This window comes from Bidens hawaiensis, unplaced genomic scaffold (genome assembly GCF_021521415.1).
Source record: "Bidens hawaiensis isolate Kalapana, Puna unplaced genomic scaffold, B.hawaiensis_p1.1 tig00004599_1, whole genome shotgun sequence".
In the NCBI taxonomy this organism is placed as follows: Eukaryota; Viridiplantae; Streptophyta; class Magnoliopsida; order Asterales; family Asteraceae; genus Bidens; species Bidens hawaiensis.
The window spans coordinates 444,459-456,562 of record NW_027491280.1 but is presented as its reverse complement, the minus strand read 5'-3'; the positions used below and the strand labels follow the sequence as shown (position 1 = coordinate 456,562).

At 36.9% G+C, this 12,104-nt stretch overlaps 1 protein-coding gene and 1 pseudogene across 9 annotated transcripts; one reads left to right on the top strand and one right to left on the bottom strand.

The window, feature by feature from the left end:
* The first annotated feature begins 5,544 nt into the window (after positions 1-5,544).
* Positions 5,545-7,259, top strand: LOC143627122 (putative pentatricopeptide repeat-containing protein At5g47460 pseudogene; annotated as a pseudogene).
* A 173-nt stretch (positions 7,260-7,432) lies between these two features.
* Positions 7,433-10,187, bottom strand: LOC143627121 (protein NONRESPONDING TO OXYLIPINS 2, mitochondrial-like). Of its 9 annotated transcripts, XR_013152539.1 has the most exons (4): positions 10,000-10,187; positions 9,181-9,299; positions 8,523-8,587; positions 7,433-7,611 (listed from the first exon to the last, which is right to left on the bottom strand). XR_013152539.1 is itself a non-coding variant. In XM_077097008.1 (3 exons), the coding sequence occupies exons 1-2, from the start codon at positions 10,149-10,151 to the stop codon at positions 9,149-9,151; spliced, it is 303 nt and encodes a 100-aa protein (XP_076953123.1). In that variant the 5' UTR covers positions 10,152-10,187; the 3' UTR covers positions 7,433-7,611; positions 9,128-9,148. The 9 variants fall into 9 exon arrangements, 8 of the variants coding, with proteins under 8 accessions (XP_076953123.1, XP_076953128.1, XP_076953130.1 ...); XM_077097008.1 differs by lacking the exon at positions 8,523-8,587 and having other exon boundaries at positions 9,128-9,299; XM_077097013.1 differs by lacking the exon at positions 8,523-8,587.
* Between the last annotated feature and the right edge of the window lie 1,917 nt (positions 10,188-12,104).

Genomic DNA, 12,104 nt, shown 5'->3' with positions numbered 1-12,104 from the left:
CTTTAATTATTTTTAGTAAGACTTGTATAAACCTTAGAAGAACCGTTTGTTATTTGATGAGTAGAAGTAACCCATTGCCACATCATCCTACTTCTAATCTAAGCATGTCCCACATATAAACATCCTTTATTTATATATATATATATATGCACGCACTTATACACACCCCAATAAGTTTCACAACCTATATCACCAAAGTGTGTTTTTTATACCACTATTTTATTCAAATTTGTTATTTCAGTTTAAAAGTTAAATATACGACGAAAATGGCCACCACATACACGACCATAAAAAACAAGACATTCTCCGGCATCGGAAGCCTAACTGGTGGAACCGAACCGGAACCGGTTCCAGTTCCAACCCGGTTGGTACAATACCCGGTTTGGGTATTTTTGTACCCGAAAATCGTACCCGGTTCTCATATTTGTATGTTAGTATCAGTTCCAACCCGGTTCCTACCCGGTTCTTAATTGTAACCGGTTCGGTTCGTACCCGGAAAAACCGGTTCCGGAGGGTTTTTTTTGAAGAGTCAAACAAAAGTCAAAGTAGCCGTTGGAGCCGGTTCCAACGGTAATATAGCCGTTGGAACCGGTTTTTTAGCCACCAATTAGCCGTTGGAACCGGTTCCAACGGTAATATAGCCGTTGGAACCGGTTTTCGAGAGACAATAGATCCGTTAGAACCGGTTCCAACGGTAATATAGCCGTTGGAACCGGTTTTTGATGCCCAAACCTATATATAACTTGTTTTCCATCACTAATTTCACCACCAAACTCAAAAACAAACTAAAATACTACTCCTTTAGCAAACCCGTTCCGTTACCCGACCATCCAACTAAATATTATTATGGCACCCATCAAAAAAACTAACAAGAAGGCTAATAAGAGTGTTTTTGTTGCCCCCATTCCTGTTACGGAGAACCCAAGGGTTGTTACGGTAGTCAACCATAATCGCAACCAAGACATATGGAAGAATTGGGATTTGATTGTGGATGACGAAGGTTATCAAAAGGCTCGTTGCAAACTATGTGGTTCAATATTAAAGCACGATTCCAACTCTACTTTGAGAAAGCACATCGAGAAGCCATATTAGTGGTTCAATATTAAAGCCATATTGCAAGGCGTTGAAAGGGATTGGCGCGACCGATCAAATTGACTTGGGTAAAGATGGTACACTATTTCGTTACAACACGACTCAAGTTCAAGATAGAATGGCAAAGTTCGTTATTCAACGAGGTTTGCCGTTTAACCACTTTGATGACCCGGAGTTGACGTCGTTGATTCGCGAAACTCTACAACCAAGATACACACATGTAAGTCGTACTACCTTAAGACGTCATTGTATCAGGTTGTGGGAGTGTGCTAAAAAAGAGTTAATCGAGTCTTTTCATTCTTTAGAAGCCATGGTTAGTTTAACTACCGATGTTTGGTCGGCACCACACGGGTTGCCCGAATCATACATATGTGTCACCGCTCATTGGGTTGATCCGGTGATATGGCAATTGATGAAACGCACCATCGCTTTTGAAAACTTCTCGTTCCCACATACTGCCGAAAAATTGTTTGAATTACTTGATGAAGTTATAACGACTTACAACTTGAGAAATAAAATATTTTCGATTTCGTTTGACAACGCTTCAAACAATACTAAGGCGGCTGAAAAATTTATCATTAAATATTCACCACCTTGTTTCGGAGATTTTTTTCATGTCCGATGTGTTGCACATATTATCAACTTGGTTGTTCAAATAGGTCTTGACAATGAAAACATTTGTGATGATTTAAAATACTTTAGACTTATGTTTTTAAGATGTCTTCAAAAGTGGTAAAAGAAGACATCTTGAATATAAGAACTATTGCAAGTCGGTTGAAAGAAAGTATTTGGGGCCGAATTGGGACGTTCCAACCCGTTGGAACTCAACTTGTCATATGTTAAAGTGTGCTTTGGCCCAACGCCAAACTTTACAAGCTTTTCATAACAATCTTGTTGAAGAACGCGAGGCCGATATGTTTCCGGAAAGTGTTTGGGTCCAAGTCGGTTATTTGTTGGAGTATCTTGACGTGTTCAAAAAGTCAACAACAAAATTATCAGGAGTCTATTACCCTACTAGTTGTTGGGTTTTGCAAGAATTTTACTATATGTCTTGTGTTTTTAAAAGCTTTTCGGAGAAGAACAAACTCTTCGAAAATATTGTTGCGGTGATGAAAGAAAAGTTCATAAAATATTTTGAAAACATACCGTCGGTCTTTACTTGTGCCGCCGCATTAAACCCCTATTGGAATGTTAATGGGGTTGAAACAACGATTGAGGAAATATTCGACAACTTAGGTATGCACGAGATTGACCCGAAGTTGTCGACGGAAGCGAATGACAAGTTCAACAAAAACCTTCAAGACCTTTATGACCATTATTTTCAAATGTATGGTCCAAGCACGAGATCGTCTTTTGTGAAAAAAACAACAACTAGTAGGCCGTGCAATGACCCACTTATAAACTTGATGAATGGGATTCATGAATCGGCATCTAAGAGGCAAAGAGGAAACACACCAAGTAGCGAACTTGGTCGATATAGTGGAGCAAACTATGTTGAGGGCGCAACGGTCGATGAAATTCGCAATATTGATTTGTTGGCTTGGTGGAAAGGTAAACAAAACGAATTTCCCATTCTATCCGCCATGGCTCGTGATTTGCTTGCCGTACAAGTCTCAACGGTTGCTTCCGAATCGGTTTTTTCTCTTAGTGGAAGGGTGTTACCTATGCGAAGAACAAAACTAACTCCCGAGTCTCTAGAGGTTTGCATTTGCCTAAAGGACCATTTGGATGCGGTGGATCGTGTACAACACAAGGCGAACTTTGAAGACGAAATACCAATAGAGCGTCATATTCATGATGAGGAGGCGGAGGACGGGGTTTCTTCCGATAACGAAGACGAGGGTGAAGACGAGAATGAAAACGAAGAAGAGTTGTAATTATTTGTTTTGGTAAAATTATTTGTAACTTGTTCAACTAATATTTAGTTTTGATTTGTTTTATTATAATTACTTTTGTTACTCATGATTAATTTTTGTTACTTTTTTAATAACGACGAACATTTTATTTATTTAAAAAATAACTATTACAAACATTATTAAAACATAAACGATACTAAACATAACAACTAAAACATAAAAAACAAAGTCCGTTGTTTTAATCCGGGAATACTTATTTTTGGGTTGTAGAGCCGGACGACTCTCCCACTTCCGTTTTTTTAGCTTCCAAACTTCTTTTCTCTCGACAATACTTATTCGTATGTTTTCGTAATGTCGAGTTGGACCCTGCTTTAAGAAACTTCGAGCAATATTTGCAACGTGCCAACTCATGTGAGTCGGTCATGAGACACAAATCATAATGAACCCAAACATCGGGGCATCTTGTTGTTTCGATCACCATAACGTCATCATTAGTTGCCATTTGTTGTCGGTTTAAGGTTAATTGTGGTTTGGAGTGTGTTTTATAGTTTTGGAAGTGGTTTAACAAGTACACAAACAAACCTTGCTATTTAGAGTAAAAAAATAACCTATTTATAGTTAAAAAACCGGTTCCAACGGTCAAAAACGGCTATATAGCCGTTGGAACCGGTTCCTAACGGCTATGATATTTAAATTTAAAAAAAAACCGGTGGAACCGGTTTTTACGTAAAAACCGGTTCCAGTTCATACCCTACCCGGTTCTTAAAAGTTAGCATATCTGGGCATCGGTTCGGGTCGGGAACCGAACCGGTTCTTGATTGGAACCGGTGCCATTTTACAACCCGGTGTGAAAAAACCGGTTTCGAACCGGTTCGGGTTTTCCAGTTGAACCCGATTTGTGCACCTCTATCTGATATGGTCAACTATGTATATACATCATACACAAATAAAATAACTACTTTTGTGAATTTTAGGGACGGCCCAACTATTTGATAACCTAAAGCGTATAAAAAATCAAAGCCCTTAATGAATTCACATAATTTATAAATTTTACTTTAAATTTCATCGAGCAATTTCCGTGTATCGTATATGTAATTACAAAATTTTCAATTTTTGTTTTAGAATATAATACAAGTCAAAGGAATACAAGTGAGAAAAATACACACACATATACACACACATATATATATATATATATATGAAGAAATAAATTAGAAATAAAGTGAATAAAACATGATCAAAGAAACAACTACAATAAAAGTTCATAAGAGAGTCCAACATGAGTTAAAAAACTTCGACTAAGACGATAGGGGTTGGGTTTGTGTCCTCTCAAAGAGTCAAATTTATTCCTCTTATCAAAATGGTGGTGGCACTATAAACTTTAAAGTAGAAAATGATAGTCTTTAAAAAAAGGTTAGCTATTCATATCACACGTTTAGATCTTGGCCGTCTATTCCCCACAACAAACGATTAAATGGCACATGGGATAGAATGGTAAAGATTGAAAAAATCACTAGCAACCGCTCAGGCTTCGCTAACCGGAACTTTCAAAGGGCAGGTGGGTAATGGGTTTAATATTCGCTTTTGGTTTTGGTTAACCTATGATACTTTGAAAAACCGGTTCCCTACTTTGTTCTCGTTAGAAGGGGTGAAGTCTTGTGTGGTGGTTGATCGTGTTAAAGTTAATTATTTGATAAAGTGGAATCTGAAAACTACGCCCCTGTTTTGGGAAGCGGTAACTGAACTAATGGCATTGTAAAAGTTGCTTTATTATTTCAGTTTTAAGGGTGGGGAAGACGAGTGGGTGTGGGGTGGTGATGCTTCGGGGTCTTTCTGAGTTGCTTCGATAAAGAAGTTACTTTATAGAGTTGATCCTCCTTGCCCGAAGAGTATCTTAAAATGGAATAATTGGGTTCTGATGAAGGCATGAAGGTGAACGCGATTGTTTGGCGGGCCCTTCATAGCCGTCTCCCAACAAACGATTATCTGATAAAAAGAAAAATCTTTTTTGGTCCGGATATATGTAGTAATTGTTTTGTCAAAGGAATCGGTGGACCATATTTTTACATCTTGCTATGTCGCAACTGTGGTGTGTCAAAGAATTAGAAAGTGGTGCAGTATTCAACCGTTCCAGGTTAAAGGAGTCAAAGACTTAATTGAGGTTGTAAAACTGATTCTGGACGTGGGGCATAAAAGAAAATTGGTATATTCAATTGTTAGGGTGGCCATTTGGTGCTTATGGAAGGTTAGAAACGAGTACATTTTCGAAAACAAGCCGGTAAAGATTGTTAAAGTGCTTGGAGATAAAGGTTTTGTCATTCAAAAGGAGTGATAGCGCAACTTGTTGACCTCTTATCTGCCTCTCTATTGTAATTAGATACTTTTATATGATTACGGAATTGAAAATTTCCTACACTCATTAAACTTTTTGTTCGGTTTAATTTTCGCTTTTATTTTCATGTTTTACGAGTTATTCCAATATTGGTGGTCGTTAACAACAGTGCGGCAATGATGCTATTTGGCACGGTTTTCGACCTCCCACCGCAACGTGGGTGGCTTAATACTAGTTCTAAATCCAAATAGTAAGCAACAGTTTGCATTACTAATTCTAAGGGACCATATGAAGGTTTTTGCTGCCGTAAAAAAATCACATTTACCAACTAATAAACATTTACTACACATTTTATATCCAAAACAATTCATAACCAGCACTAAATTCACCCAATTACACCCTTTTAATTCTTGTTCTAATAATGGTACAAAACCAAATGAATATGGTTTGGTTCACAAGATTCATGAATGTACAAATTTGGGTCTTTATAATTATGGTGAACAGCTTCATTGCTATGTTCTAAAATCTGGGTTCAATACAAATGGGTTTATTTCATCTGCATTGATTAATTTTTATGTTAAAATGGACTTGGTAAAAGATGCCCACCAACTGTTTGATGAAATTCCTGAACCGGGTTTAGTTGCTTGGAACGCGTTGATCTCGGGGTATGTTCGTTCGGGGAAGTTTCGTTGGGGTTTGAGTTTGTTTCTTGAGCTAGAAAGGTCGGCAGATTGTTCAGATTCGTACTCGTATACTGCGGTTTTAGCTGTTTGTGGACAATTGAATTTTATACGGTTAGGTATGTCTGTTCACTCCAAGATTGTTAAATCTGGTGTGGAATGTAGTACTTTTGTGTCTAATTGTTTAATTGATATGTATGGAAAGTGTGAGGTTGTTGAAGACGTGATCAAGATTTTCGACGAAATGTGGTTTAAAGACGTGTTTTCATGGAACTCGGTGATTGGTGCGTGTACTCGGAATGAAAGAATCGAGCAAGCAGTTGGGTTTTTGAATCAAATGCCTAACCCGAATACGATAACATACAATGAGATCATCACAGGCATTGCACAGTTCGGGGACATGGAACAAGCCATTGAGATTCTGTCGACAATGCCAAACCCTAATTTATCTTCGTGGAACTCGATTCTAACCGGGTATGTGAACCGTAACAGTCCAAGAAATGCCCTTAAGGTGTTTAATCTAATGCACTCGAACGGGGTTCGAATGGACGAGTTCACGTTTTCGAGTATTTTAAGTGGTGTGGCGCGTGTTGGTGCGTATAAATCAGGGATTTTAATCCATTGTTGTTTGGTGAAGCTTGGTTTTGATGAATCGGTAGTCGTTGGCAGTGCTTTGATCGATATGTATTCTAAATGCGGGCAGGTAAACACAGCCGAGTTCATTTTTGAATCATTGCCTGATAAAAATTTAATAACTTGGAACACAATGATATCGGGATTTGTTCATAATGAGAATTCAAGTAAAGTGATTGAACTATTCCAGCAAATGAAACAAACGGAAGATATACACCCAGACGGGATCACGTTGTTGAACGTTTTATCGGCTTGTTGGCATAACAAGAAGCCGTTAGAAGTTGCAATCCAATACTTTGAATCAATGATACACAGTTACAACATAGACCCAACGGTTGAGCATTGTTCTTGCATGATCCGGCTTATGGGTCATGAAGGTGAGGTTTGGAGAGCTGAAGGAATGATAAACCAGCTTGGGTTTGAGTTGTGTGGGGGTGTTTGGAAGGCATTGCTGGCGGCTTGTGTCGATTGTGGGGATTTAAAAGTGGCTGAAGCTGCAGCTAGAAAGGTGGTTGATCTTGAAGGTGACGGTGACTTTGTTTATGTTATGATGTATAATATTTATGCGCGGTTTGGTAAATGGGAGGATGCAGGTGCCATGAGGAAGATGATGAGAGACAAAAAGGTGTCGAAAGAGGCCGGTTTTAGCTGGATTGAATGATAATTCGATATGATATTAGTTTAACTTATATCACTATGTCATCATTTGTATATTGATTTTGATAATTTTCTATAAAACGCATTTGTTCATTTCCGTCCATTTAATCTTAACTGAACAAACACACAAAAACGAATAATGTCACAAAAAAGGCGTAAAGTCAAACAAAATAAACGGTGAAAACAGAAGAGAGCAATCAACACAAGAAACATCTTAAAGTTGTGTAAACATCTTAATGCAAGACTAGTTCAGGCATCTTTTATGAGCTGCAAAAATAAATGGGATGAATCACAAAACCTGCCTTCTTGTTCAATGATTTCGGTCAGCTAACGGATCACCTTGGAACCGATAAACCCAGCTCTAGTTCAAACAAAAAGAACCCATATCAGATACGGATACGACCCTCTATGTAGTCATGTTACAATCAAATATTTCAAGATCATGCAAAAAATGATTTAGAAAGAATCTTGTTTTGAATCTATATAAATGGTTTTGACTTCCTAGTACTTGTGAACATCAAAAGACATTAATTATATATAATCCAAGTAGGGTTCCGTCTTATTAGCATGATGAAGCAAGCCCGTCTCTAATAACAGCATAATGTATCACGTTCCATCAAATTCATCTGAGGAAAACGAGAATCTCGTGTTACTATAAATACTCTACTCTCATCATGAATGCAAATACTTATAGATTTATATTATTTCCGCAATTATGTTGTTACAGGTTCAAATAACAAGGAGCCTACTTTCAAACAAATCACAGGGTTCAACAAACAGTTCACTATCAAGATAAAGTAACGGTTTTGCAAATCAATAAACGAGTAAAGTTCCTTGCTATTAGCATCATGACTTGAGCCCACCTCTACAAACAGCAAAACGTATCACGATCCATCCAACGCATCTGGGAAAACGAGAATTCTTGTTACCATATACTCTAGTTCAGCTAATTGAGCACAAATACGTGTTTTGTTGCAACACACAAGACTTCAAATTATAACTATCCAAGCATGTCACAAATAATATATGCATCTAATAGGTAAACCACCACAAAACTACCATGAAAGTCAATGTATTAATAGAGTAAATTTAAATTAACCAACAGAATAAACACTAAAGACTTCTAGTGAAATAAAGCTCTTATCAAATGTTTGAGCTTTTGCATATAATAGCAAATAAACAAGAGTCAAAAACACTCAAAAAGTTCCCCTCATTGACTTGGGCAGAGTTTAATAATAATCCTAAAACTTCTAATTTCGTAAATATTCATACTTGACATGAACACAGGTCTTGTAAATCCCACTTTATTTCTTTCATGCGTTGAGAAAATTATGTGCCTGCAGGAACCAAACTCCAGTCAGATACCTGATCAATATCCTCTCACACTCTAGATACTTAATCAACTCGGTAATGTGTTTCTACATTCTCTGATGCACAATGGCTTTAACCACACTAATTTCATAAAACAAACGTCTATTCTAGCATCTTTTGATTCCACATCAACCGAGAAAGCAATGAGACTTTTTCCCTGAACAAATTACTTACTTCTATAACATATATAATTATTATTTATATGCACAGTAGAAATTTAATTGATACACGCTACTCTCATAATGCACATTTAATATAAAGAAAGACAAAACAAAAATGATGACTGTCATCTTACATGGCCTTTAGGTTAAGACATGCAACACTCTTATTTCATATAGCATACACACACAAACATTTTCACATGCATCAAAGAATCATGTCCACGGCAATGCTCAATATCACGATTCATATCCAACAAACACGATACAGAAAGTGAGAAAACATATTATCATGAACACAAGCTATAGAAGCAACACACGGATCACATGAGAGAAGTTGTGACTCACAGTAAAACAACACAAAACATATTAGAGGCCAGGAGAGGTACGGCAGAGTGTACCCTGTGAAAGAGATCTGCAACTCCTTGAACTAGTGCTCAAGCAGGATGTCAATCTTGCTGCAGCAACGGCATTATGTAAAGGCAATAGTGACTGCACGCATCCAAGTTCTGACGGACACCTACCAAATACATCATCACAAACTCTTTAATATTGAGTATTTGCAAACTAATGACCGGCAGAAAACTATTCATAATGTCTTAAATTAAATTCAACCACAACAAGAGATGAAAACGAGGCAAGCCGCTCGAGCTGAGTTTAAACGAGCTTGAGCCTACAATTAAACTTGATTAGTAAACAAGCCCAAGCCCGAGTTTCACTTGCTCGAGCTCGAGCCAGATCGTGTGCCTACACGAGCCTATTACTTATAGATTTTTATATAATATGTTAAATATATAGCTTTATAATAGTTTTATAAAATTATGATAAAATTGAGTAAATAACATATATTATGACGTGCGAGTAAAAACTAAACTGTTAACCAAAAACGAACAAAAATGAAACAAAATTTACAAAAAACCGAGTAAACCGAATTAAATGAAAATTGGTTACCGGTTTTTCTGTACCCTCGGATAACCGAAAATAACCGAACCGTACCATTCATATTTTCATATATTTCTAGCTTTTATATCTCCATTTCATATTTTATAGCTCCATTTCATGTAATTCTAAGCAAAAAATTTAGCATAACCAAACAAGTTAACCGAAAACCGATTCGTTAACAAAGCAAATTAATCGATGACTATGTTATGTATAAAAACAATAATTAAAATATATACAAAAATAAGTAAAACAAATGAACAAGTGAAATGATTATATACCTAGAGATTGAAAAGCGAGGAACCGGTGAGGCGGTCGGAAGAGAAAACTTTGGTGACGAAGGAGCAGATTTAGGAACAGAGGCAGACTTAAATGCTGATTTTAGACTTGAAATTGAAGCTTTGTTCATGAATCTGTTGCATCTTGAAGCCATTATCGCCACAGATCTGAATATTGATTTCAATACGATTGAGATGATTTTGGGGTTCAGGGTTTTATGGTATTATGAAGTTGCCTACCGGGTGTTTTGTGTGGGTAAACGGTGTGCGGATAAGATCCGACCCGATTGACACTAGGGGTGCAAACGTGCGGAGCTATACTCAAGTAGCTCGAATCAATAAAAGACTCGAAATAAGGTGAGCCTTTTCGAGCTCTAGTTGAGCCTGATCATCAAATAAAACTCGTTTAGTTACCGATTCTGAACTTGAACATTGTATAGGAAGCTCGTTTAGACTCTTTGAGACTTGACGGGCCTCGTGTGTTTTTATGTTTTATTCTTTTTTGGACTTTGACAGTTTGATGTAATCATTACAGTACTACACGAGCTCGAACCAATCTTAAGAAACATGTATTGTTTAATAAATAAATAGATAATAAATGAGCCGATTGTGAGCTTAAAAAACAACTCACAAACTGAGCTCGAGCTCTAGTAAGTCAAACACTCTGAGCTCAAGTTTAATCAAGCTCAAGCTCGGCTCACTTACACCTCTACGTGACTCCAACAAAGAATTATATTATTCGAGTTGCTAATTGTTAATTGCGGTAAAATGATAAATTAAAAATAATCTTCTATACATACACTATTTATTTACTATGAAAATAATTTATATAATAAATAACTTCTCTTTAGTTTTTTTTTCTTTTGAAATGTCAAGTTTTATAAATAAAACTTAAGTTAATATTTGTGCATAGAAGGTGTTGCGTAAAAGACTTTCTATGAGAATCAATTTGGTGAGTAAGGGTATAGACATTTCGAGTTGTCTATGTCATGTTTGTGATGATCGTGAGGAGTCTATTGACCATGTTTTCAGTATGTGCTCGGTGGCTAATCAGTTTTGGGGTCTTGTTACTTCTTGGCTTGGTCTTCCGTTGTCTTCCTCTTTACTTCCAGTTGAGCTGATGTTCTGTTGGGACAAGTTAAGAGTTCAAACTCATATGAAGGATTTGATCGGGTTGATTATTTTTCTCACTTTGTGAATTATTTGGAGATTCAGAAATGACTTGTTATTTGAGAAGACTCGCCATAAAAAGAAACGATATTTGATGAAATTTTACATTTCTCGTTCTTGTGTATAGTGATAGAAATCGTAAATGTAATATTTCTATGATCGAGTGGCTGAAGAAACCTTTATTGTATTTGTAATGTTACGTGTTTTTTTGTTCTAGCTACTTGCTAGAATAGTTTTTTTTAATGGAAAATCCCACATTTTCAAAAACAAAAAAAGGCCCAAAAGTATAAAGGAACAACAACACAACCTACAAACAACCACAATCACTCTTACGTTGAAAAGTTAACAAAACTAAATTGCACCATAATTCTCAATGTAAACTTGACATTTAGGTGTGTTTTTACACTCATAAGAAGGTTTTTCACCATAATTCTCAAATCTATAATTGTCGTTTGTATACAATCACGTCACATGTATAACCGAGATGTTTGAACCTATCGTTGATGTTATATATCGTAGGCCATATGTTTTTTAAGCTATGTGTAGTGGATGAGCTACAAAATGGGACGACTTGTGTCATGTGGCGCACAGTCAGCAAAAAGTGTGTTATTTGTTTTAGGGGTGTAATAGTGTCGTAGCCCTATACACACACACACACATATATATATATGTATATATATCACACACACACAATTATAATAATAAAAGAACATAAACCAAAACAGGTTACAAGTTATCATCGCCCCTGCTATCGCCCATTTTATCGTAGGGGGGGGGGGTGTTCGCACCCCTTATCGCCCCACTACGGGGTGGCCTTAGGATCCATGTAATGGGCCAACATGCGCGTTTGTCCATCTATATTACACGAAAAGCCTCTTATAGCAGCACTACACATCTTCAAAAAAATGGGCTTTGCCCCTCCTACGCTATCCAAAGAA